This window comes from Chelonoidis abingdonii, chromosome 17 (genome assembly GCF_003597395.2).
Source record: "Chelonoidis abingdonii isolate Lonesome George chromosome 17, CheloAbing_2.0, whole genome shotgun sequence".
In the NCBI taxonomy this organism is placed as follows: Eukaryota; Metazoa; Chordata; order Testudines; family Testudinidae; genus Chelonoidis; species Chelonoidis abingdonii.
In genome coordinates this window covers 41,193,154-41,219,329 of record NC_133785.1, presented here as the reverse complement: position 1 = coordinate 41,219,329, position 26,176 = coordinate 41,193,154, and the positions used below count along the sequence as shown (strand labels likewise).

Here is a 26,176-nt window from a genome sequence, read left to right as displayed (position 1 = left end):
TGCCCTGCCCCGCCCCCACAGCACCCCCTGCTGGGAGCTCTCCCTAGAGCCAGCACCCTACCCTGCCCCCACAGCACCCTCTGCTGGAAGCTCCCCACAGCCAGCACCATGCCCTGCCCTGCCCCCACAGCACCCCCTGCTGGGAGCTCCCCACAGCCAGCACCATGCCCCGCGCCCAGAGCGCCCCACCGCCACAGCGCCCCCTGCTGGGAGCCCCCCCAAACACTCAGCTCCCTGTCCTGCCCCCACAGTGCCACCTGCGTGGAGCTCCCCCACAGCCAGTGCCCTGCCCCGCCCACACAGCACCCCCTGCTGGGAGCTCCCCCACACCCAGCGCCTTGCCCTGCCCCCACAGCACCCCCTGCTGGGCGCTCCCCCCACAGCCAGCACCCTGCCCTGCCCCCACAGCACCCCCTGCTGGGAGCTCCCCCCACACCCAGCGCCCTGCCCTGCCCCCACAGCGCCCCCTGCTGGTAGCTCCCTCCACAGCATCCCCTGCTGGGCACTCCCCCCCAGTGTCCCGCCCCCACAGCGCCCCCTGCAGGGAGCTCCCCCAGCCAGCATCCTGCCTGCTCCCACAGCTGCCTGCAAGAAGGACTGGGGTTACAAACCCTGCCCACGGCAGACAGGCTGCAAGGTCGGGATGGGCACAGAGACGGGTCTGAGCACAGTGCCAGGCAGCAGCACAGCTGGTGCCCTGGGAGGGTGGTTGGTCTGACTCACGTGCCCAGGGTCTCCCGGAACTCGTAGATCTCCCGGATGTCCTGGGCTCTCTTCTTCCAGCTGGGCCCATCCTCACCCAGAGGCATCATCCTTCCCCGCTGGGCTGTCAGCGGCCTTCCCTGAGGTGCAGTGGGCAGCGCGCCCCAGCAGCCTGTGCGGAGCCGCAGCGTGATGGCAGCACGCTCAGGGCCTGCGTGGGGCAGCATGAGGAGGTGGCGTCAGAGCCAAAGAGCTTCCAGTCTGTGCCTGCCTGGACAGGAGCTCGAGCTGAGCTAGCAGAGCTGAGGGGTCAACGGCTTGATCAGCTGGGGCAGGAAGGCCGGGCCAGGCCCACGGGCCAAGGCGAGGAAGGGGCAGGAGGGCCGGGCCGGGCTGGACCCATGGGCTGTGCCGGGCAAGGGGCGGGAGGGCTGGGCCGGGCTGGGCCCATGGGCCGAGGCGGGGAAGGGGCAGTAGGGCTGGGCTTGGTCCATGGGCCAGGCCAGGGAAGGGGCAGGAGGGCCGGGCCCGCCCAAGGGGCCGAGGCAGGAAAGGGCGGGAGGGCTGGGCCTGGCCCACGCGGCTGGGCTGGTTCAGTGGGCCCATGGGCCGGGCCGGGGAAGAGGCGGAAGGGCTAGGCCCGGACCAGGGGCCGAGGCAGGAAAGGGGCGGGAGGGCTGGGCCTGGCCCACGGGCTGGGCCAGACTGGGCCCATGGGCCAGGCTGGGAAAAGGGCAGGAGGGCCGGGCAGGGCCCAGGGGCCGAGGCAGAGAAGGTGTGGGAGGGCTGGGCCTGGCCCAGGGGCTGAGGCAGGAAAGGGGTGGGAGGGCTGGGCCTGGCCCAGGGGCCAAGGCAGGAAAGGGGCAGGAGGGCTGGGCCCATGAGCTCAGCCCCTTGGAAACCTTCAGGAGTCCTGGTCACCCACCTCAGCCCCTGCAGCCAGCATGTCGCTGGTGGTGCAGGACCCCGGTGTGGTGTGGTGTGTGCCCAGCCCCACTGCCCCTCTCGCTGGTGGGAGGGGCAAGGGGGGGTAGGAGACTGCAGCAGCAGAGATCAGGGCCATGGCCAGCAGCCACATGGACTGGGCCCCAAGGCGATGCCAGGACACAGGGCTCTTCACCCTACCTCCTCCCTGGGTCGCCAGGGCCCTGCCCCCAGCCTCTTCCGCCCTGTCCTCAGCCCCGCCAGCCCTGCCCCTGGCCACTCCGGCTCTGCCCCCAGCCCCACCAGCCCTGCCCTGCCACTGCAAATGCTCTAGGGAGCACCCCAGAGCAAAGGTGCAGATCATAAGAACATGAGAACGGCCAGACTGGGTCAGACCGAAGGTCCATTCAGCTCAGTGCCCTGTCTGTTGACCGTGGCCAGTGCCAGGTGCCCCAGAGGGAGTGAACCTAACAGGTAATGATCCATCCCCCTGTCGCCCATTTCCAGCTTCTGGCAAAGATCCCCCAAAGCAGCCTGGCCAACAAGGCCCTCCGGCCCCTTCCCACACCTTGGGGCCCAGTCCAGCCTATTCCCTCCCCAGGTGCCATCCCTGCCCATTAGCTCACACTCCACAGAATCTGCCAGATGCCCACGCCTGCCAACGGTGGCCCCCGGCCGCCTGGATCCTGCCAGGCCAGACCCTGTGTCGCACAACACACCTGGCCAGCAGGAAGGTGCAGAGGGGCACACGCAGAGCTGAGCACCAACCCCACCAGGCAGCGGCACACACTCAGACATGGGGAGTGAGGCATGCGCACAGTTTCCTCTAACACATGCGAAAACACACATCCCCCATGGGTGTGCATGCACAAACATACACAGATCACATGTGCACAAACCAGAGCTCTCCATCCACACACGTGCACACAGAGATATACACACATCCCTGCACAAGCACACATGGGTCCGGGCACACAGACCGTTGCACACACAGGCATGAGCACACACACACAGAGATCCCTGTGCACACACGCATCCCCACACGCACCTGCACACACCCCGCACATATACACACAGTGCCCACTATGTGCATACATGTACACACACACATGCATCCCCCTCACACACTGCACATACACATACACAGTGCATATATGCACACTCCCCACACATGCACATAGTGCACACACGGGCACCCCTTCCACACTGTGCACACACGTGCACCACCCATGCACGCACACACTGCACACACACACACACACCACAGTGCACACGCACACACTGTGCACATGCACGCACACCCCACACACTGTGCACATGCGCACATTCCCCACACACACACATGCACTCCCCATGCATGAACGCACACACACTGTGCACACATGCACACCCCATGTACGCACACACACACACTGTGCACACACACACTCTCCACACTGTGCACACATGTGCACTGCCTGTACACACACAGTGCACACACGCGTACCCCCTCCACACTGTGCACACACGTGCACCACCCATGTACGCACACACTGCACACACACGCGTCCCACACAGTGCACACGCACACACTGTGCACATGCACGCACACCCCACTGTGTACATGCGCGCATCCCCCACGCACACACTGTGCACACGCACGCGCGCATCCCCACACACAGTGCACACACACATGCACACCCCATGCACGCACACACACACACACACTGTGCACACATGCACACCCCATGCACATGGTACACATGCACACACACACACACCCTCCACACTGTGCACACACGTGCACTGCCTGTGCACACACACTGCACACACACACACAGTGCACACCCCATGCGCACACACAGTGCACACATGCACACCCCATGCACGCACTGCACACGTGCACAGTGTACACACGCGCACCCCACACACACTTTGCACACACGCACCCCACACACCGCACACGCACACACGCGAACTCCCCCCCACACAGTCCGGACCCCACGTCCGCACACACAGTGCACATACAGACACCCCCCCGCAAGCGCACACACTGTGCACACACGCGCGCCCGGCCCCACGCAGCCCCGCCCGACCCTTACCGCGCGCCCCCCTCTCCCTTGAGCCGAGCCCGAGAGCGGCCGCAGCTCCCACCCGGCCGGCAACGCCACCCCCAGTGACGTCACGGGGAGTGGGGCGGGGCTCGCTCCGAGGAGGCCAATCCGAGGCCGGGATCTGCCTGGCGATGGGAATAAACTAAAATTAGCTGGGGGGAGGGACAGGGCGGCTCCATTCACGGAGGGGGGGGGGCGATACCGCCCCCGACGGACCCACTGAGCCCTGGGACCGGGGGGTGCGTGCGGCAGCGCCCGAACCGCTAGTTCCAGCCCCTAGGGCAGCGACCCCGCCCCGTGCGACCCCCCCTTCTCCAACCTCCCCCCACGCGGGACCCCCCCTTCTCCCAAATACCTGCATACTGATAGAAAGCGGGGGGGGGGGGGGGGAAGGACTTTTGTGTCTCTAGATGAAGACTTTTGTGGATTCCATGAGAGCTCTCACGCTTGCCTTAGAATACTGCAACTAGACGTCATCTTTTCTTCTTCCTTAAAATATTATCTGATCATGTGATTGCAGAGGCAGGCTGCAAACCTAGTTAACTCTTGAGATTAATTAGGAGGTAGAGGGAACAAATATAAACATTCAAATCAGGGTGCATTTTAGTCTAGCATTAAGCATGTTATAAAAATTAGTCTCTCTAAATTCTGCTGATTAGCTATATATTATCCATTTCTTTCGAGGCCTCTTTTAGCNCCCCCCCCTTCTCCAGAACCGCCCACGCAGCCCCCTCATGCAGGATCCCCCTTCTCCAGACCCCGCCCAGTGGGACCCCCCCCTTCTCCAACCTCCCCCATGCGAAATACCCCTTCCCCAGACCCCCACCACAAGACCCCCCTTCTCCAGATCCCCCCACACACACACAGGACCCCCCTTTTCCAACCTCCCACCACGCAGGACCCCAGCCTTCTCCAGAGCTTTCCCGCAGGATACCCTCTTCTCTAGACCCCCCACATGGTACCCCCCCCTTCTCAACAGCCACCGCCAGGACCCCACCCCCTTGTCCAGAGCCACTGCACAGGTACCTGACTTCTCCAGACCCCCTCCCCAGTACTCTTCTTCTCAAGAGCCACCCCATGGGACCTCCCACTCCTCCACAGCCAAGCCGCTGGACCCCGCTCCACAGAACCCCTAGTCTTCTCCAGACCCACCCCATGAGAATACCCCACACAGGACCCCCTGCTCCAGAGCCACCCTGCAGGATTCCCCTCACTCCTGCCCCATGAGAGCCCCCCCCTTCTCCAGAGCTGCCACATGGTCCTCCCCCACCCCCATGCCACCCCATAGGGTTCCCACACCCCTCATCCCGTGGGACCCCCTCACCCTGTGAGGTCCACCCCCCACCAACCCATTCCACTTCTCCCAACTCTCTCCAGGCCCCTTCCTCATGCCTGCCCCATGGGTCCTCCACTCACCCCTTGCACTTCACAGGCCCCAGCTCCCTCCCCAGCACACTTAGCCAGCTAGGCCCCGGCCCATCTCCAAAGGGAGCCTAGGACTGGAGTAACTTGCCCTGAGGGGGTCCCCTTAGCTCCTCAGGCTGCATGGGATCTTCTAATGCTCCCGGATGCTCCCCTCCTGACCCCAATTACAGCCTACAGAACTCACTGCCACTGGACAGCAGAGGGTTGACTAAAAGGTCTTCCCCCCTATGTTAAACGTGCTCCCTCTCAATGTCTTGAAATGCCCCCGCTTCTCCTGCCAGGACACAGGGAGAACAGCAGTTTTTCAGCCCATTCATTGTCCAGGCCCCTTTATCAGCTCCCCTCTTGGCTCTTCTCTAATGGAGACAGGCCCAAGCTTCTCAGTCTCTCTGCCTGGGGGCTTTCCAGCCCAATGATTCTCTCTGCCTCTGCCTGAGCCCCTTGATTCCTGCTATGTCCAGGCTGAGATGGGGAGATTAGCACTGAGCACAGCATCCCAGAGGAGACTTTTTCATCCTTGTGCATCTCAACTTTTTATTTGCTTGTTCCTGCTGCTGCTGCACATGGAGCACAGCTTCCATTGACCTGGCACAAGAACCTCCAGGCCTTTTTCCTGGGTCATTACAGTTCATTTAGAGCCCTGTACAGCGAGTGAGCAAGTTGCCTTGTTCCTTCCAATGTCTATTTGTCTGTCAGCACTGAACAGCATCTGCCAGTGGGTCGCCTGCTCTCCTCACTGGGTCAGACCCCCGCAGGCTCCTCTCAGTCTTCACCATCTTCATTTAAATAATGTGGTGTCATCTGCAACAGTGGCCACATTTCTCGCTCACTAATAAATACATTAAACAACCAGCCTCAGACCCAACCCTGGGCCAGGAACTTTCCAGCTCTACAACTGTTCTCTCGGGAAGAGGCTGTGGGAAACGAAGCAGGCGTACAAAAGTCCGTGAGCCACACAGGCATCTCCACATAGCCACAGCTGGGCCGTGCTCATGGCCTCAGGCCTTCCTCACCTTTGCCATGCTGGCTATCCTAGGCCGGGGTTTCTGGCTCTGGCCTTGTCTGGGGCCCTCTGGAAGTCCCACTCCATGATTGAGCTGCTCACAGAATTCCAGCAGCCTAGTGCCCCCAACAGTGCTTTGCAGGGTTCCCCTTCAGCTAGTCGGTACAATCCCAGCACTTCCTGCCCTAGCCAGAATGACAAAGAAACCTTCCTGCCTTAGCATCAGCCGGGGGTTTGCTCCGGTTTTGGCCACTAACAGGGGCCTCCCAGAGCAGCTGGCACCATGGCCGGGGGCTGGAGCAGACCTCATCCGCTCCCACACCCATGCTCTGATACGACCATTCAAGCTTTCAGAGAAAGTGGTGCAAGGGCCCTCTGGCCACCCCCCAGAGCAGTGGGCCCAACGACCAGCGTCAACCTGGCCCACAGCCTCCCAGTGAACAGGGAGGTGAGTGAAGAAATGGCTGGAGAGAAGAAAAAGGTTTCTCTAGCTGGAACCAGATGGGTTCCATCCTGTGCACCCTCGGCTGGGGGAGGCCAGGGGCAGACAGCTGCATTTGAGAAGCCCAGAAGGCGGCTGGTGCTAGGACTCCAATCGTCTCCCCCCACCTCCCGCAAGGCAAGCAAGTAGCAGCTTTCCCCCGCCCCACCCTGTGGGCTGCCACTAGGTTTGGAGGGGCTTTGCTCTCTTGCCCACCAGTCCCTGGCAGGGTCTGTGCAGAGAGCACTCACCCACTCTCCCATGGGCGGTGGTGCTGGGCACTGACATGATGGGTGCACAGCCACCTCAATCCCCCACCCCCACCCCTGGTCACAGCACCTGGCTCCCCTCCCCCACCAGCTAAAAAGCTGTCATTCACAGGTAGAGCCCTGCCTCAGGGTCAGGCTCAGCACTGCTCCACCCTGCAGCAGCCGGTGGCACTCCTCGGTGCTGAGACACCCCTGAGCCTCAACTCTCAGCAGCAATGAGCAGAGGGGAGCCCAGGACCCTGCCTGGCTCCAGCTCAATCCCTCTGGGTTCTGCCCAGTGGCACAGCCCTAGCCACGGTGTCCCTGCCCTCCCATGGGGATGGCTCCTACAGCCAGGAGCTCCACAAGCCAGGGCTAAGGTGCTCTCCCAGCCAGGCACGGCCTGTGCCTCCCCCCGAGAGGCAAGACTTACACAGGGCGCCTCTGCAGCTGAGTGCAGGACTGCAGGGGGTGCACAGGCCCCAGAGGCCCCCAGGTGGAGTGGGGCCCTCCCTGCTGCAGGGCAGATGGCCTGGCTGAGCTTGCCCCTGGAGTGGGCCCTGCTGCCCACCCCCACCTAGGGGCTAGTCACTGGCTGGACAGAGGCAGAGATCCAGCCCTTGCCCCTCCATTTGCTACCACCTTTCTGCCCACCCAGCACCGCCAGATCTGCCCTGGCGTAACCTGTACAGCAGGGGCATGCTCTGACCTCACTGCTGCACTGGCCTGAGGCAAAGCGAGGGGCTGCCCTTTGGGCCTCACCTTCCCCCTGCACTTCGGCTGCCCCCTCCTGGGGCTGGACAGCCCCCAGCCATAGAGCCTTCTAGCCCTGCGCCCCCAGGAGCCAGCCCCCTGCCCAGGGTGGGGGGACAGGGGCATAGCTATAGGCCCCTGCTTTGGCAGCTCTCCGCACCTGGGGACTGAGCTGGAAGTGGAGTGGAGATGCACTGTCCAGCAGGTCTGTCTCTCCCCACCCAGGCAGTGAGACTCGGGGCTGCAGCTGCTCCAGCCCCCCGCTGCAGCACGGCTGATGTCATGGCTGTCACGGCTTTCCAAGAATAACAGCAGGGCCCAGCTGGCTGCAAGAGCGGCTGTTCCCAGGGTCACAGCACCCTCTACTGCTCACAATTGGGCACTGCGGAGGGCACCCAACTACGGGTGAAGCCAGCTGCTGGTTTCTCCAGGCAGCGCCTCCCTGCTTGGCCTCAGGCTGTTCCCCAGCACAGGGGAGCTCAGGCCCTTGGAGGCTGGGGCTACGCTAGCAGGGCTAGTCAGACCCTGCCCTTGCCCATGGGACCAGGAGGGAGGCAGCAGGAACTGCGCTCTACGGACCAGTGATCCTTCCAGACAGGCAACTGTGCTTGTGCGGTCCCGGGGCTGATGGGTGGCTCTTTTCTGCAGCCAGACAGGCCAGAAAGGAAAGGGTGCTGCCTACAGGCAGACGGGTGAGGGACCCTCTCCTAACCTTGGCTGCAGAGGGGGTCTGAAGAACAGGCCTAGGAGAAGGGCCCTTGGCCCTGTCCTAGCCTGCACAACACCCACCCCTGCAGATCATCTGCTCCCACCGGCGGCTGGAAAGGGAGAGCGCCCCTTGCACAGCATAGTAGGGAAGGGAGATGCAGAGAAGCTGAGCACCCCAGGGAGAAGGGGGAGTACGGAGAGCTGCTCAGGGAGGTGCTACCAGGTGCAGGGCCACAGGCGGAGACACGCATGTGGGCTCTGCCTCCCAGGGCCTGGCAAACCCCTCCAGCCTGGCCCCAGGCAGAGCTGAGCCCATGCCCAGCCCCACTGAGACAGGGATGAGGAAGTCACTGCTAAGGCCCAGAGTTGGGGCCTCCCTGTCCCCAGCAAGGAGCTCTCAGTGCAGGAAGCGGGAGCCCAGCTGGGCAGCCAGTCTGGAGAGACAGGGCAGGGTGTGGCACTTCCCCATTAGCCATCCAGGAGCTTGAGGATACTCTCACGCTCCTTCAGGGTCTTCCAGGCCTGGTCCTTCTCCTTCTTGGTGGGCGTGCGTTTCTTCTGGCGTGCCGCCATGATCTTGCGGAAGGCATCCATGACCTCATTGTCAGCCATGCGCACCCGCTGCCGCAGAACCTGCCTGTGCAGCTCGTCCTTGGCCAGCCTGGGAAGAGAGGCAGAGCCGTCAGCCACAGCCTGGCGCCCCTGCCAGCACCTCCGGCCCCACACCCACCTGAGCAGCTCCTGCTTCTTGGTCCGGTTGTGAGCGCTGAGCGCCTTGAGCTCGGCCTGCCTTTTGCGTAGCTCCGCCAGGACCTCATCCTCTGAGTCCTCAGGGGGGCGGTCCTCTGACTCCAGCAAGCCTTGGGCAATCAGCTCCTCTTTGAGCCGTCCCTCCAGGGACTTGGTGTGGGGGACGCTGCAAAGGGCAGAGAAGAGAGCTGCTGGGAGCCCCCGGCAGCTCAGCATTCCGGCTACTTCAGCAGCACAGCCTGCCGGCTCCTGCCCTCCCCTCCGCCAAGGGGCAGGCAGGACTGGCCCTCTCTCCAGAAAGGAGGCAGTGAGAACTAACCAGGCTCCCTGCCCGGATCTCACCCACAGGCTGGCTGCCTCCAAGTCCAACTCAGCAAGAGCACAAGCCCATTCCTCTCCCTTTCCTCTGGTGCTGCCTGCTAGGCACAGGAGAGCCTGGGCTCTAGTGCGCTGGATCTCAGAGGGGACAGGTGCGTGCTGCTCAGGTGCTGAACACACCAGGCTCTCTAACCCTTGAACTTCTCCCTGAGCAATTCCTCAACGCCTCTAGACAAGAGAAGAGAGGTTTCTTTCTCTGCTGCTACTACAATTCTGTGAGGGGTCATGAGCATGTGGACAAGGGGGATCCAGTGGATACAGTACACTTAAGATTTTCAGAAAGCCTTTGACAAGGTCCTTCACCAAAGGCTCTTAAGCAAAGTAAGGAGTCATGGGATAAGAGGGAAGATCCTCTCATGGATTGGTAACAGGCTAAAAGACAGGAAACAAAGGGTAGGAATAAGTGGCCAGTGGAAAGAGGTAAATAGTGGTGTCCCTGAGGGGTCTGTACTGGGATCTGTCCTATTCAACAGATTCAGAAATGATCTGGATAAAGGGGTAAACAGTGAGGTGGCAAAGTGTGCAGCTAATACAAAACTACTCAGCGTAGTTAAGTTCCAAGCAGACTGAGAAGAGTTATAAAGGGATCTCACAAAACTGGGAGACTGGGCAACAAAACGGCAGATGAAATTCAGTGCTGATAAATGCAAAGTAATGCACATTGGGAAACAATCCCAACTATCCACATAAAACAATGGGGTCTAATTAGCTGTTACCATTCAAGAGAGAGATCTTGGAGTCATTGTGGATAGTTCTCTGAAAACTTCCACTCAGTGTGCAGCGGCAGTCAAGAAAGCGAACAGAATGTTGGGAATGGCTAGACAACTATGCACATGCTAAATAAATAAAATTAAGAAAGGGATCGATGAGACAGAAAATATTATATCGCCTCTACATAAATCCATGGTCCACCCACATCTTGAATACTGTGTGCAAATGTGGTTCACCATCTCAAAAGATATATTGGAATTAGAAAAGGTTCAGAAAAGGGCAACAAAAATGATTAGGGATATGGAACAGCTTCCGTATGAGAAGAGATGAACAACAGTGGGATTTTTCAGCTTGGAAAAGAGGCAACTAAGGAGGGGATATGATAGAGGTCTATAAAATCATGACTGGTGTGGAGCAAGTGAATAGTGAAGTGTGTTATCAGAAGGAGTAAACAACAAGAACCAGGGGTCACCCAATGAAATCAGTGGGTTTAAAACAAATAAAAGGAAGTATTTCTTCACACAACGCACAGTCAGCCTGTGGAACTCCTTGCCAGGGGATGTTGTGAAGGCCAAGACTATAACAGGGTTCAAAAAAGAACTAGAGAAGTTTACGGAGGATAGGACCATCAATGGCTATTAGCCAGGATGGGCAGGGATGGTGCCCGTAGCTTCTGTTTGCCTGAAGCTGGGAGTGGGTGATAGGAGATAGATCACTTCACGATTCCCTGTTCTGTTCATTCCCTCCAGGGCACCTGGTATGGGCCACTGTCGTCAGACAGGATACTGGGCTGGATGGACCTTTGGTCTGACCCAGTCTGGCAGCTCGTAAGTTCTTCCCTTACAGCCCCGGTGCACCCACCCCATGCCTGAGGGGCACCTCAGCGCATTCAGACCAGGCTCTTCCAGAAGCCCAGGAGGAGTTTCCCAGGCAGAAGAGCTTCTTGGCCAGGCCGCCAGCCCCCCTGGCTGGCCACATGGGGCTGCTCACCTGAAGGGTTTGTTCTGGCTGCGGGGCGAAGTACCAGCACCGTCAGCTCCCGAGTCTTTGCCCACCAGCTCTGGGATCGAGGAGTCCTCGATGGGCGAGATGATGTTCTCCTAGCAGCAGAGGTGGAGAGGGAGAATGAGTTCCAAGCCGCTGGGACCCACACCCCACGGGATCTGGCAGCCGAGCTCGCCCCAGAGCCTCACTCACCTCGACCAGTGCCTGCAGGAGGCGCTGCGTCAAGGGCCCAAATGGGCAGCCATCCTCAGGCTGCTCCTGCTGGGACTCTGACTTCTTCAGCAGGGCGTCCACATCTGAGAGGCAGGCGAGAAGGAAGCAGTGAGCAGAGCGGAAAGGATGTGGTGAGCAGAGCAGCAGCTGCAGCAGAACAGGGCCTCGCAGCCTCCACTCTGGGACTCCCCAGCTGCCCCAGGCAAGGCTGGCATGTCCCCCACCCACCTGCACCAAGGCCTGGGACTCTCCAACCACATGAGCGAGCCAGGCACACACCCCTACCCGCACACCAATCCCTCGGCACTAGGCGTGGACAAAGCACAGACACCCCCCCCCCACACACACACACACACACCCCTCAGTGCTGGGCATGGACAACCTCCACCCCCTCCCCCCCCCTACATGTCATCCAGTCCCTCCATGGTGGTGCTGCCTGGGGAAAGGGAGCAGAGGCACCTTTTGTGTCCAGCTCTGTTAACGGTCCCAGGATGCCTTTCTTCTTGTCAGCAGCAGCTGCTGCCCGGGCACCATCTTTCTGCTCCTCCAGCAGATCCTCCTGGGCCCAGCGCTGAGAGTAATGCTTCCCCAGAGGTGGGATCTACAAAAGCAGGACAGTGAGAGTGGGAGCTCAGAGTCCCTGCAGCCCCTCTTCCACCAGAGACGTGCCAGCGCATGGCCTTCTGCCCCCTTGCACTCCACACTGACGAGCAGTGCCGGGCACTTCACGGTGCGAGCTGGCTGTGGGCAAGCCCTGCTGGGAGTCTCTGCAGAGAGCTGATGCATGTCCTATAAGGGCCACTCCTTGGGCACATGCCAAGAGCTCCAGAATTCCTGCCTGAGGAAGGGCATAGGGTGGCAGTCCCAGCTTCTGCCCTGACAAGGCCGAGGGAGTGGGCAGGGCTCGGAGCTCTCCCTGGGCCCGGCGAAGCTCCAGGAGGAGATCTTCAGGGGACTCTGCCAGAGGCTGGCACTTGCACACAAGAAAGGAGAACTTCCCCTTGACCTCAGCTCTGGGAAGCTCAGGTGTGACAGATCCCAGTCAGATGCAAAGCCTGCATGGGCAGCGTCCCTTGCAGTTCAGATCCCCAGGACCGGCGCAAGGATGTTTTGCGCCCTAGGCGAAACTTCCACCTTGCATCCTCCCCCATCCCCGAGCCCCTGCCGTGAGCCCCCCCACCACACACCCCCGCAGCAGCCCCTCTCTCCAAACAGCTCACCCTGCTCTGCCTCCTCCCTGAGCACACAGTTGCTGCTTCACTTGCTCCCGCCTCCCAGGCTTGCGGCGCAATCGCTTAGGTGCTGCAAACCTGGGAGGCGGAGAAGTGAAGCAGCCATGGGTGGCTCGGGGGAGGTGGCAGGATGAGCTGGGGCGGGGAGTTCCCTGTGTCCACCCACCCCCTTACTTGTGCAGGTGACCCTTCCCGCGCGCTTCCCCGCTAAATGCCAGGCGACCAGCGGCCGAAGATCTGGCCGCCACAAGTCGCTGCGAAGAAAATGCTGACCCCAAATTCTAGTGCCGTAAATGGTTGCACTGGCCCTGAGGTCCCACCCAGCACAGATGCGCTGAGGTCACTGGCTTGACCGCACAAGCAGACCCATGTGCCAAGCTGCAGCCTACACTACACGAGGAGCATCATGGACTCCATTTGTCACTCCTGCACCCATACGTAGGCAGAGGGTAGCTGGCTGGTGCTGGGCTCTCGCTGGTTGTGCTGGAGGGCAGTTGAGTGAGTTACCGGCCAGAGTCACGTGAGCGGAGGGCAGCTGGCCAGTGCCCGGGTGCTCTCGCTGAGTGTGCTGGAGGGGCAGCGGGTGAGTACCAGCAGGTCACTTGGGCAGCTGGCCAGAAGACTCTGCTTTTCGCTAAGGTCTGATTTTCATACTCCTCCTCTGCAGCCCTCTCCCCCCCAACTCTGAAAAGCAATTGGTTAGTGTCCCCCAATCTCCTGCCTGAAGCAGTGGGTAGCATGGTGTCTGTCTGAATGAATGGGGGGATTGCTCGGTGCTTGGGACAGGCACTCTTGGAACACTGTTAAAGCAGGTAATTTCGCCCAATCTGAACGCTCACAGATTAAACTGTTCCTGCCTTCCCCTCTGTGGAAACGGGGTTCTCACTGAAAGCTACCTGCTGGGCCAGAGCCTGGCACAGCACAGAAGGGAGCTTTGGGCATGGCCCACAGCATGCGAGCTGACTCATTCAGATCTGCACTGCAAGTGCCATGGTGTGCCGGGCCTGCAGGAAGTCTGTCTCCTGCACACTTGCAGCAGGCAGTTTGATTGTGCTGAAAAGCAGAGGAGGCCCAAGTGCTGGAGCAGGGACAAGCTTTCAGATGCCCATGCCTGAGCCACTTAGTGCCCTGAAATGAAACTGAAATGTTGCTGTATTCCATGGAGAGCCCAGGGCCGCTCTGCTGCCAGAACGGCACGGGCCCTACGGAGGACAGCCTCCAGTCAGCTTGGTCCTACCAGCTGCATTGCCCCAGCAAGACAAGAGCTGGCCACGGCCTCTCTCATGGCCCCGTGGCACTGCCCGGACCCAGAGGAGCCTTTGCTGCCTGCCTGCCCCCGTGAGTCGGCACCCACCCAAGCACGATGCAGACTCCAGACAGGAGGAGGATAGCATGGGCTGGGGGGGCTACCTTGTAGTGCTCAGCCTCATCCTCCGGGGTTTGAGCAGCTCTCCAGGGTTCGCACCTCTCACTAGTGAGGTCAGCCACAGTAGGGCTCCACTGGGCCCAGACCTGCAGGACAGAGCAAAGAAGGCACTCAGAGGGAAGGGCAGGTGGCCACCCCCAAGCAGAACGGGCTGCTGATTGAGCTGTGGCCTCCTCTATCAGGAGATGGATTCTGGGCCCTAGAACAGCTCAGTGCCAGACCAAACTCTCTCATGCCATCAAGCTCCAATTCGCTTTGCAGCTGGTGTGTTTGACCCAGAGCATCAGGAAATGATGTTTTTCTGGGAACCCCTCAGTCCCTTTGCTCACTGTCCAGCTGTCTCCACCCCACTCTCCAGTGTCCCTCCCACACACACCCCATACTGTTAGGGCATCGTTTTTGGGATCCGAGGCCTGTAACTGGGTCGTCTGAAACTCATATTCTTGTTCTGGGCTGGAGGTTCTTGGATTAGGCGCCCAGGGCCAGGCCTGTGCCGTGACCACCCTTCCCTCTAGTTCTGCTCTTGGACTTTCCATGTTTAACTGGGTGCCCCGTCATGCTCTTTGCCCAGCTTCAGGAACGCCTGTTCCCCTTCTTGTCCTGCCAGTCTGTCAAAATCTGAAAGAGAATGGCCCTGTGTCACACCAGAGCACTGGCTCCATCCAGAACCGGAAGGGAAGTCTAGTGCCACCAGGACCCTTGCCCTTGGTGAGCCTGTGTCTGCCCTCCCCTTTTCCCTAGCAACCTCATGCTGCTTTCCCCTCAGCCCTTTCTCCCTGGCGGCTGCATCCCTCTGCATCTCGCAGGGAGCACTGAGGCACAACCTCCAGAGAGGGAAGAAGGGAAAAAAGGCCTGACCGACTCACAAGGCTGGGAGCAAGCAGGGCTGTGCTCGGCATTTCTCCTTGGGAGGGAAAACCAGCAATGGGAGATGGCACATTGAACAAACAGGGGTAGCACTATATGAGCAATCCAGGCACAGAGAAGCAAGCCAACAGGCTCTTGGTCAGAGCCAACCACAGAGCAACAAGCAGTGACCGCCGGTAGTTGTACCACAAAGGCAAACGGTCTTGCTTTTAGACAGATGGGCTATATCTTGCATCTGACCTCCTGCCTGCACAGGCCTGGCCATTCAACATCGCCCTGCCACCCCATAACTTGTGACGTTACTTGGACTCTGGGTATGTGTCACTCTGAAGAGGATGACAAGTCATCAAATCCACCATGTTAACCATTTCACTGCTGACTTGTTCGAAGCCCTGCGTTCTACCCCCTGCACTGGTCAGCACGCCACCAAGCAGCTTTGGCATGGCAACCATGGACTGGCAGACCCCAATGGGCTGTGTGTGAAGTGGGGGAGCTTTGCAGATATCGGGTACCTCTTCCATTGACATAGAAGGGACTTCCCTCCTGGGCCGAAGGGTCCCTGGCAAAGGCCATGAGCCAAGACCGATGGACTCCACTGCCCTGAGCTGTGACCTAGGGGCTGCTCCCATGCCCTCATCTGGGTACCCGGCTGCCAAAAATTAGGGAGCCCGAACCTGTGTCTCTGCTCCAGCACCCGCAGCCTGCGCTGGCCGAGGACAGCAGGCTCCAGCTCCAGCTGCAGCTGCGAATGTCGGAGCTCCTCAATGCAATGCCATTCATCCTCGGAGCGGGCCAGCACGGCGGTGTAGCGCGGGCAACTTTCGGTGATCCACCGACTTGAAGTCGTGGAACTGCAGCGGCAATCCTTGAGCTCGCTCATGCCTGCCGCAGCGCCAGGGTTTGGGGCGCTGGATATGGGGGTGCGGGATACAGGGGCCGTGGGATACAAGAGCACTGGGATATGGGGCTGGGGCGGGTTGGGGGGTGTGCAGGACAGAGGCTGCACTGGGGTTTGGAGGTGCCGAAAACAGCGATACCAGCCTGGACGGGGGGCGCAGATGTGGGGCGCTGGCTAGGTGGTGTGGACACGGGGGCACTGGATTGGGTGCCGGGCACAGTGGGGTGCAAGCTGCAAGGGCACTGGCTGGGGTCGGACGCGGGGGAAGTGGGGTTGGGGGGCGCTGCGCTGGGGGCACACAGGGAATGGTTGGGCGCTGCGCTGGGGGCACACAGGGGAAGTGGTTTGGGGCGCCGCTGGGGGGCACACAGGGGAAGTGGGGTTTGGGGCGCCGCGCTGGGGGGGCACACAGGGGGAAGATGGGGTTTGGGGCGCCACGCTATGTGGGGGTGACACGAGGGGGAAGTGGGTCTGGGGGGTGCGCGCGGCGGGGAAGTGGGTTTTGGGGCGCCCGCGCTGGGGGGGGCGGGGGAAGTGGTTGGGCGGCGCGGGGGGGCGGACCAGGCGGCGCTTCCGGCGCCTGGTCCCTGCTGCGGAGGCCTCAGGCCGCGCCCCCGGCGATCGCGGGCCCAAGCAGACGGCGCCGCTCGGCGGGGCGGCCGCTTCCACTGACACGCCGGGGGAGGACGGGGTCCCTGCAGCACTTCCGGCGACTCAACGCCACTCTCGGCCCCTCCAGCCCCCGTAGCCCAGGGTGGCCATACCCGCTCGCCATTGGCTGGGCGCCACCCAGAGGCCCCACCCCATTGGCTGAAGAATCTCACTCTCCGTTCCCTAATATGGAAGCAGCGGCCGGAATGTACCAAGTGCGGGATGGGGGGGGAAGAGGAGCCCCGGCGTTCACAGTAGCGCCCCGGCGCCGGAGCGCTCCCCCCGCGCGGACTTCCTGTGTCAGGGGTCTGAGGGGTCGGCGCGGCCCCTCCCATTCCCGGGCAGGAGGAAGGCTCAAGTGAGAGACCCCCGCGGGCGGTAATGGAACGGTCCGCCCATCCCGGAAGAGAGGAGCCGCCGCGGCGGTACCCGCCACTTCCGCTTCCTGGGAGCCGGACGGACAGGAGTGAAGCTGCCGCTATGGTAGGGACTGGGGGCGCGCGGCCCGGGGCGGTGGGGGGAGCCGTGGGGCGGGCCCGGCCCAGGGCTGAGGGGGCCGAGCCGAGCCGAGCCGAGCCGGGGCACCAGGGATGAGGCCGCGCGGGCCGGGCGTTGGTGGCTCTCGCCCTTGTTCTGACTTCCCTGCTCTCCCCAGACTGCCACCCTGCGCCCCTACCTGAACGCGGTGCGCGCCACGCTGCAGGCTGCCCTGTGCCTGGAGAATTTCTCCTCCCAGGTGGTGGAGCGACACAACAAGCCGGAGGTGGAAGTCAGGTACTGCGAGGGGGTTGGGACCCCGAGATGGGCGGGAGGGGCCGCTGAAGCCCCGTGTGTCCTGAGGGCTTGGAGCCCCTGTCCCAGCAGGGGAAATGTGCGGGGGGTTGGCTGCTTGCTCAGGGCAGTGCCTGTCACCAGGAGGCCCCGGGGCTAAGGCTGGGAGAAGTATCCTGCGTTATGGAGCAGCCCCTTCCCTTCAGCTCATTGTCTTGGTCTTCTTGCCCAGCTAGGCCCAGTTCCCCCTTCCTCTTCGACTGCTCTGCCATGCCTTCTAGGCAGCTCTCAGTCCCAGTCTGCCCCCCAGGTTCAGCCCTTGTCCTTTCTGAATTAGAGTCAGTATGTTTTCTTCTCCACGCTGGCTGGGCACCAGCCAGAGGAACACCAACAGCACAGGACAAAGTCTTCCCAACCCTGCTCCCGGGCATGACCTGACTTTGCCCCACTGCTACCCCCTCTCTGCAAATTCTGGTGCATTGCACCAAGGAGCAATGGCCAGGAAGGTTCTGCTCGCCCTGGGTTGGGGCATGCTCAGTGCAGAGAAACTCTGCAGCATTTAGCTGGTGAACTCTAAGGTCTCCATGGAGCATGGATGAAGTGAGAGTTTTTCAAAGGCTAGAACACACTTGAGCAATTTTTCACAGGGACAGCAAAAGGGGCTTCTCACTGACAGAACAGTGACCCCCTTGCCAAATTTCTAGTCCCTGCTGCAAAGCACTAGAGCTTCTCAGTGAAACGGCTTGAAGAGTTGTTTTAACATGGGGAAAATATATTTTCCTCTAAACTTGGTCAGATGGTTGAACCATTTTTGCTGAGACTTAATATTCAGCCTTAATCAGATGCCTAGCGTGGGAAATTTCGGCCTGAGTGGCTAAAGTTTGACCCAGTTTATATGCAGTTAAAATCAGTGTCGTCTTATAGGCATCAACACTGCCTATCATACTTAAGGCTGTCCAATACCAGTTCTGCCTATAATGCTTTTCTCAGGAAAAACAGTATTGAGACCCTACTGTCAATTGATAAGGTAATTTTGTTAAATATATTTACTGCTCATATTTTCCATTTAACAATGTCCCTTAAAAGAAAATGTGTTGCTACTTAAATCAAGGTAACAGAATTTAATTAAACCAACAATCCGTGGGTCAGAGTTAAGGCTATTTTGTTGTGATTTAATTTTTTGTCATGACATATGCATTTCTGAGTACTTGAAGAAAGCAATGTGTGTTCAGCAGACAGGTCCCTTCCTGTCTTTAATTAATAATACATGGTTCTTCCATGGCAGAGTGCTTGCAAATTGTATTATCATCATGTCGTCAAAGGACACCGTTGAGGTTGCTGAGATGTTTGTTGTTTGGAATGTTTCAGTGGGAGGCTGAGGTTAGTCTCAGGAGTGTCTCCATCACCACACAAGACTGTCTGTACTGTCCAGTCCACTCTGAAGAATTGGAATTGGAGTGCCCTGCCATCCCTAGTTAATATTCCTATCCCTTGGGGGCTCAAAGTGCCGGTTGTGCGGGGAAAGCTTGCATTGCAGCTGTCCAGTGCGACAGGAACCCTGCAAGTGCCACTTTGCATTGCTTCCTTCAGCTACTGTCTTGGGACTTCTGAGCCTTGGGTAGGCATAGGCTTTGTTCCTGCAGGCTGGTCCCTGGCTATGGAGGCCTTGTGATTTTAGGGGAACCTTGTGTGTTACTCTGCTCTTGGGAGTTTCTTCGATTTACCTTTAGCCCCTTGTCAGGAGAAAGATGTAGAGTGAAGAGAGTCCCTGTGATAGTGGGGCTTGGCTGCCCTGGGATAACCAGAGAGGTGTGAATTTAAGGCATTGTTTATATCAAGAAAATATTCTCATGTAGTGAAGGTCTTACACAGCCCTTTACAAGCAAGGTGTCTTTCCCTCCTCCCCCTCTGCCAAGCCACTGGCTACAGCTAAGGGTCTTGGCTGCTCATTGGCCATGTCTGGTGTGAGTCTGTCTCACTCCTAGTGCAGGGCTCTACACGCATAAGTCACAGCTCGCACAATTGGCACTGATTACCCATCTGGTCAGGCCCATCAGGGAAGCTGAGGACTGGAGGAACCAAGGAGGCTTGCGGGTGACTTCTGTGGGACAGAGATGAGGCATGTTGGCAGGGGTAGTGCTGCTCATGCAGGACTTGTTCAGTTCCCAGGGCTGTACATCTGGCATTAGTGCTATGTACAAAAGTGCAAGCTTCTGTATTACAATGAGGTTCCTACACTTTTCCCCAGCTGCAAGTGGTCAGGTGAGTGAGCAATTCCCTGGTGGGTGCCTGCACCTTATGTCATGTACTTGTGTTGGGCTGGCAAGTGCTCCCTCCTCCATGCATGCTGATGTCTTTCCTGGGTTTGCAGGAGTAGCAAAGAGCTGCTGTTGCAGCCGGTGATCATCAGCAGGAATGAGAAAGAGAAGGTTCTGATCGAGGGGTCCATCAACTCTGTGAGAGTCAGCATTGCAGTGAAACAGGTGAGCGTGTGGTTGGTGGGGGGCAGCACAGGAGGGGATGGAGCTGGAGATGAGGCAAAGGGTTGGTGGCTTGCACTTGTCTTGAGGAAGCCTGACTTCCCCTTCCTCTCTTCAGGCAGATGAGATCGAGAAGATCCTGTGCCACAAATTCATGCGCTTCATGATGATGAGGGCTGAGAACTTCTTCATCCTGCGCAGGAAACCCGTGGAGGTGAGATGGCTTGGGTGGGGGGCAAATCCTGTGGTGCAAGACAGGGACACTTCTACTCACCTGCTTTGGCAGCTCACTCTCATGAGCATCTTTGCCACGGTGCTGAGCTGCCAGGCAGGGCAAAGGGGCTTTTCTGGTGATCACTGATCAGGTGTTGCTTCTTTCCTCTCTCCCACTAGGGTTATGACATCAGCTTCCTGATCACAAACTTCCACACAGAGCAGATGTACAAGCACAAGCTAGTGGACTTTGTGATCCACTTCATGGAAGAGATTGACAAGGAGATCAGTGAGATGAAGCTGTCCGTCAACGCCAGGGCTCGCATTGTGGCTGAGGAGTTCCTCAAGAACGTGAGCTCCTAGGCAGGGGAACAGCAGCTTCCTTCCCCTTTCTATTGCAGGAAGGGGCTTGTGGGCAGCCTGTTTTGACCAGGGAGAGCTTTGGGGGTAACAGCTAGACAAAGGGGGCCTGCGGCCCTTCCTCAGAGATGTGGGAACCTGGCTTTACAATGAGGCCTGGCACATCCCCACTGTCTGTTTCCAAGCTGGCTGAATGTGGTGAGGGGGAGCCTGGATTGCCAGAACTAGCATGGGAACAATGTTTCCTTTAGAGGGCTTTGCAAAGGGTCACATGGAAGCCTGTTTGGGTCTCCTGACTCTGTCCCGTAAAAAGGTCTAGTTAGAACACAAGCAGTCCCAGGTATGCGGTCTCTGCCTGGAGCGTGGCATGGGCAGGGGCGAGGGTGCAAAATATGAAGGAATGATGGCGCACATCACACTGAGCGGGAGGAGTGTGGCACTATAGCTGAAAGAAAGCAGAGTCAAATATAGTAAAACGACTCAAACTGTACCATGGACTATCGCTGGATAGAAATTCTGTACTCAAGGCCAGCGCTTCCATTTAGGTGACCTAGGTGGTCGCCTAGGGTGCCAGGATTTGGGGGGGTATGCCATTTTGCTGCCCTCGGCAGCAATTCGGCGGCGGGGGGCCCTTCCGTGCTCTGGGTCGTCAGCGGCAATTCTGCGGCGGGTCCTTCACTCGCTCCGGGACCCGCCGCTGAAGTGCCCCGAAAACCGGGAGCGCGGAAGGACCCCTCCACCGCAGAATTGCCGCCAACGACTGGGAGTGCGGAAGGACCCCCGCCTAGGGCGCCAAAACCCCTGGCGCCACTCCTGTCTGTACTTGAATAATAAGAGTAGAGCAGGAGGAATATACTGCCAGCTACCTGACCAGGATGATGCTGGTGACTGGGAAATGCTCAGGGAGATTAGAGAGGCTACATGAAAGTGGCCATACTGGGTCAGACCAAAGGTCCATCTAGCTCAGTATCCTGTCTACTGACAGTGGCCAATGCCAGGTGTCTGAGAGAATGAACAGAACAGGGCAATTGAGTGATCCATCGCCTGTTGCCCATTCCCAGCTTCTGGCAAACAGAGGCTAGGGACAGCATCCCTGCCCAGCCTGGCTAATACAAAAACAGAAAGCCCAATAATAATGGGTTACTTCAACTAGCCCCATGTTGACTGGGTACAGAACGCCTCAGGTTGGGATGCAGAGATGAAAATTTTTTGACACCATAAATGACTGTTTCTTGGAGCAGCTAGTCCTGGAACCCGCAAGGGGAGAGGCAATTCTTCATTTAGTCCAGAGTGGTGCACAGGACCTGGTCCAAGAGGTGAATGTAGCTGAACTGCTCAGTCCTAGTGACCATAATGTAATTAAATATAACATCCTTGTAGAAGGTGAAATACCAAAGAAAATCACCATAGTAGCATTTAACTTAAAAAAGGGGAACTATACAAAAATGAGGAAGCTAGTTAAACAGAAATTGAAAAGAACAGTCACAAGCATGAAAATGTCTGCACCCTACATAGAAACTTTTAAAAACCATCATAATGGAGGCACCAACTAAATGTATATCCCAGATGAAAGAACTGTAAGAGGAACAAAAAAGGTCATCATGGCTAAACAGTAAAAGAGGTGGTTAGAGACAAAAGATATCTGTTAGAAACCGGCAGTCAAATCCTACTGAGGAAAATAGAAAGGAGCATAAACTCTGGCAAGTCACGTGTAACAGTAGAATTAGACAGGGCAAAGAATGTGAAGCGCAACTAGCAAAAGACATGAAAGCTAACAGCAGAAAGAAGCGTTTAAGTACATCACAAGCAGGAAGCTACCAGTCAGTGGAGCCACTGGACAGTCAAAGTTCTAAAACAGCAGACAAGGAAAATAAACCTATTAGGGAGAAACTACATGAATTCTTTGCATCAGTTTTTCATTGCACAGAATGAGAAAGAGATTCCCCAAACCTGAGCCATTCTATTTAGGTGACAGATCTGAGGAACTATCCCAAATTGAGGTGTCAATAGAGGAGGCTTGGAACAAATTGGTAAATTAAACAGTACTAAGTCACCAGGACCAGATGGTATCACCCAGGAGTTCTGAAGGAACTAAAATATGAAACTGCAGAACTACCAACTGTCGTATATAACCTATCACTTAAATCAGCCTCTGTAGATGACTGGCGGATAGCTAATGTGGTGCTTTGTTTTAAGCCTCTAGAGGCGATCCTGGCAATTACAGGCCAGTAGACCTAACTTTAGTACTGGGCAAATGGGTTGAATCCATAGTAAAGTACAGAATTTTTAGACATACAGCTAAATGAGATGTTGGGGAAGAGTCAATGCAGGTTTTGTAAAGGGAAATCATGCCTTACCAGTCTATTACAGTTCTTTTGGGGGGTCAACAAATGTGAACAAGGGGGATCCAGTGGATACAGTACACTTAAGATTTTCAGAAAGCCTTTGACAAGGTCCTTCACCTAAGGCTCTTAAGCAAAGTAAGGAGTCATGGGATAAGAAGGAAGGTCCTTTCATGCATTGGTAACTGGTTAAAAGATAGGAAACAAAGGGTAGGAATAAATGGTCAGGTTTCACAGTGGAGAAAAATAGCATGGTCCCCCTAAGAACTGTACTGTGACCAGTACTGTTTAACATATTCATAAATGATCTGGAAAAAGGAATAAACAGTGAGGTGGCAAAGTTAGCAGATGATGTCAAACTAAAGATAGTTACGTTGAAAGCTAACTGCAAAGAGTTAAAAAGGATCTCATAACACTAGGTGACTGGGCAACAAAATGGCAGATTAAATTCAATGTTGATCAGTGCAAAGTAATGCACATGGGAAAACATAATCCCAACTATCCATATAAAATGATGTGGTCACAGCTAATTTAGACCCCTCAAGAAAGAAATTATTGAGCAGATGTCAGAGAACTATCCACAAGGACTCCATCTGCAGCAGCAGTCAGAAAAGCTAACAATAGTTAGGAACGGGTTAGGATATTTTCTGTTTTATTATCTAACACCACCATATAGATCCATGTTACGCCGGGACCCTTGAATATTGTGTGCAGATGTGGTTGTCCTATCTCAAAAAAAAAAAAAAAACGTTTAATTGGACAAAGTATAGAGATGGGCAACCAAAATGATGAGGGATTTGGAACAGCTTCCATATGAGATTAAAAAGACTGAGCCAGGTCAGCTTTGGAAGGTCTATAAAATCATGACTGGTGTGAAGAAAGTAAATAAGTGCTGTTTACTCCTTCTTGTAACACAAGAACCAGGGGTCATCCAATGAAATTAGTGGGTAGCTGGTCAAACAAACATAAGGAAGTACTTCACACAACAGTCAACCTGTGGAACTCATTGCCAGGGGAGGCGAAGGCCAAAAGTATAACTGAGTTCAAAAACTAACTAGCTCAGTTCCTGGAGTACAGGTCCATCAATGGCTACTAGCCAAGATGGTCAGGGATGCAACCCTGTGTGCTGGGTATCCCTAAAACTCTGACTGCCAGAAGCTAAGACCGGCTGACAGGATGGATCACTCCTTCTGAAGCATCTGGCACTGGCTGTTGTTGATGTGACCCAGTATGGCCATGATGTGCTCCTATGATCCCTGGAGGGTACAGCTTGGGGAGGGGCTGCCTGGGGTGATGTGAAGGCCCCCAGAGGTAGGACTCATGGGGGATGAGGTCCTGCTGCCAGATGGTGTGGGCATTCCTGACACCCTGTTAAATGAGGGAGCAGTGTGGTACCAAGTGACTTGATGGCCGAAGCAGGCAGGCTCCTACAGGGATGTGAGTTCAGTAGGGTGGGGCAGGGCAGGCGTGGGTGCGCTGTGTGTGCGGTTAACTGGTCAGCAGTTCAACCTCTTCAGGTGAAGAGCTGTGTAGTAAGAAGTCACCATCTCCAGAGCACAGGTCCCAACTTCCCAGGCTCTGTGAGCTGGCTGGAGTGTCCAGTTCTGGGATCTGTACTTTCCATACGCTGCCCCCTCTCTAGTAAAGTGCAAAGTTACGGTAGCTCACAGGGGCCTGCACAGGCTGGGAGTGTGACCAGGAAGATGTGTGGGTGCACAGGGACTAATGGGCATCTGACCAGCTTTCTTTTTTCCTTCCTTCCAGTTTTAGAGCATGGTGCTGGACTCCACAGCTCAGGTTCTCATTCTCTCCTGCGTCTGCACAGCTGCCCTGCTAGGGAGGGCCATGCCCAGGGCCTTGCTATCTGGAAGAGATGAGAAGCAATCAGATCTTCAGGAGCTGTCCAAGTGGAATGTACCTTGATTCTCCGCTGGCCCCAGGGGAAGGGAGGGGGAGGAGTTAATAGTTTGAACCAAACTCTGTGCTTGTTTGAGACTGTCAGCTCCATATTCTTTTTTTAAATGACTAATCATTGCTGTAATTGTCTGAGGCTCTGGGGGCTGGAGGGGAGCTGTGGCTACTCCAGCACTGGGCAGCAAGAGCAGCTCCTGCTATCAGGCTAGTACATGCTAGCTGGCATTCCAACTGAAGGCAGTGCCTACTCAGGTATCAGGTCCCTTCTACCAGCTGCCGTAAAGCAGCCCTCATGCACATGACGTTCTTGAGCCACAACTCAGCCTAATCCCACCGTTAGGGCTTCCAGAAAGGTGGGGGTGTAGAGCAGCTGTCCTGGGCTAGCCAGCGATGTTCTCTTGGGCCAGGCTGGGCAACCTCCAATTCCCAATCTCCACAGCCTCCCTGCTGCAGCTCTGGGGGCTGCTTTTGTGATAGATTCCCCACTAATGGGAGGGGTGCAACTTGGTGGAGTGGGTAGCCCTGCCCCTGAACTGCAGGGAGCACTACTCTGCTTCAACCCCATCAGTCTGGCACAGGCCTAGGCAGCACGTCCTCCTGCCTGTGGCCTTCACCTTCCCTTTCTCTGCATGGGTGGAGGAGGCTGGAATCCTGACGGAGCTGGAATCTGTAACTTGTGCTGCTTTTGCTATTGCACTTGCCGTTCTTGCTCTGGTACCTTCCCCATTAAAGCCTTTTTGCCTCTGGGAGGGTGGCCTGCTGCTGGGGGTCCTGTGGGCAGGGCACTCCTGGGGGCCCTCAGTTCAGAGCTGTGGGGGGCTGGCACCAGCAGAAGCCCTGTCGGCACCTGCCAGGAGTTGGGGGGTGGGTGAGAGGAGAGGTGCTGCCTGGGTGGGGCGGGACCCACAGGCTGCCCTGCCCTGCTGGGGGGACGGAGTGTGGGCGAGGGGAAGGAGGAACGAAGAGCTCCTGGCCGAGGGGGTGGGGGCGGGGGGAGGAGTGCCCTGTCCCATGGTGTGGGGGGGAGGGACTGAGAGACCTGGGGGTGAGGGGGATAAGAACGTCCTTGGCCGGGGGGTGCGACCCCGGCGAACGGGCAGGCTCGGCCCGAGCCCCGCCTGATGTCACGGGTCCCCGCCGCCGCGCTCCGCGCGTCGCCATGGAGACCCCCAGCAACAGCCGGGCGCTCGAGCCGAGCGGGGTAGGGCTCGGCCGGGGGCGGGGGATTGGGGCGATATGGGGGGATCTGTGGGGGTCCGCTGTGGGATGGGCGCTAGTGGGCTGGGTCTCGGGGGGGGTCGGTGTGGGATAGGCGCTAATGGGGCTGGGTCTCGGGGGGTCGTGTGGGGATTGGGGCGATTATAGGCAGGGGTCTTGTGGGGGGGTAGCTTGGGGATAGGGCTACATGGGCCGGGGGTCTGTGGGCGGGCGGTCGGTGTGCGGATGGGGGATATAGGCGCAGGGGTCGTGGGGGGTCGCTGTGGGGATTGGGCGTATGGCGCGGGGTCTGTGGGGGGGTCGGTATGGATTGGGCGATATAGGGGCAGGGTGTGGGGGGTCGCTGTGGGGATGGCGCTATGGGGCGGGGGTCTGTGGGGAAGTCCGCTCGTGGGATTGGTTGATATAGG

General features: G+C 57.8%; 3 protein-coding genes across 3 annotated transcripts in view; 1 reads left to right on the top strand and 2 right to left on the bottom strand.

The window, feature by feature from the left end:
* Nucleotides 1-3,773, bottom strand: part of CAMK1 (calcium/calmodulin dependent protein kinase I) — a 26,261-nt gene extending 22,488 nt beyond the window's left edge. Inside the window, exons 1-2 of the mRNA XM_075073307.1 lie at nucleotides 3,708-3,773; nucleotides 724-913 (exon numbers count right to left, since the gene is read on the bottom strand). Of these exons, the coding sequence (XP_074929408.1) occupies nucleotides 724-812 (89 nt within the window). The 5' untranslated portion in view covers nucleotides 813-913; nucleotides 3,708-3,773. The remainder of the gene's footprint in view (nucleotides 1-723; nucleotides 914-3,707) is intronic.
* A 1,878-nt stretch (nucleotides 3,774-5,651) lies between these two features.
* TADA3 (transcriptional adaptor 3) lies at nucleotides 5,652-16,608 on the bottom strand. The gene is made up of 8 exons (XM_075073067.1): nucleotides 15,594-16,608; nucleotides 14,436-14,670; nucleotides 14,037-14,138; nucleotides 11,854-11,995; nucleotides 11,374-11,477; nucleotides 11,167-11,276; nucleotides 9,068-9,253; nucleotides 5,652-8,998 (listed from the first exon to the last, which is right to left on the bottom strand). The coding sequence occupies exons 2-8, from the start codon at nucleotides 14,586-14,588 to the stop codon at nucleotides 8,806-8,808; spliced, it is 990 nt and encodes a 329-aa protein (XP_074929168.1). The 5' UTR covers nucleotides 14,589-14,670; nucleotides 15,594-16,608; the 3' UTR covers nucleotides 5,652-8,805.
* A 226-nt stretch (nucleotides 16,609-16,834) lies between these two features.
* On the top strand, nucleotides 16,835-25,295 carry ARPC4 (actin related protein 2/3 complex subunit 4). The gene is made up of 6 exons (XM_032798910.2): nucleotides 16,835-16,951; nucleotides 17,124-17,242; nucleotides 19,611-19,722; nucleotides 19,838-19,933; nucleotides 20,113-20,283; nucleotides 24,399-25,295. Exons 1-6 carry the CDS (start codon nucleotides 16,850-16,852, stop codon nucleotides 24,402-24,404), a joined length of 606 nt encoding a protein of 201 aa, XP_032654801.1. The 5' UTR covers nucleotides 16,835-16,849; the 3' UTR covers nucleotides 24,405-25,295.
* The last annotated feature ends 881 nt before the right edge of the window (nucleotides 25,296-26,176 follow it).

What these genes read in the sequence shown, in the direction of transcription:
- TADA3 (XM_075073067.1), bottom strand. Translation starts at nt 14,588, where the DNA reads ATGGAAAGTCCAAGAGCAGAACTAGAGGGAAGGGTGGTCACGGCACAG. An exon ending in AACAGAGCTGGACACAAAAG is followed by an intron (nt 11,478 to 11,853) that starts GTGCCTCTGCTC and finishes CCTGCCTCTCAG; the next exon opens with ATGTGGACGCCCTGCTGAAG. An exon ending in AAGAAGCAGGAGCTGCTCAG is followed by an intron (nt 8,999 to 9,067) that starts GTGGGTGTGGGG and finishes CTCTCTTCCCAG; the next exon opens with GCTGGCCAAGGACGAGCTGC.
- ARPC4 (XM_032798910.2), top strand. Translation starts at nt 16,850, where the DNA reads ATGGAACGGTCCGCCCATCCCGGAAGAGAGGAGCCGCCGCGGCGGTAC. An exon ending in AAGCCGGAGGTGGAAGTCAG is followed by an intron (nt 17,243 to 19,610) that starts GTACTGCGAGGG and finishes CTGGGTTTGCAG; the next exon opens with GAGTAGCAAAGAGCTGCTGT. An exon ending in TGCGCAGGAAACCCGTGGAG is followed by an intron (nt 19,934 to 20,112) that starts GTGAGATGGCTT and finishes CTCTCCCACTAG; the next exon opens with GGTTATGACATCAGCTTCCT.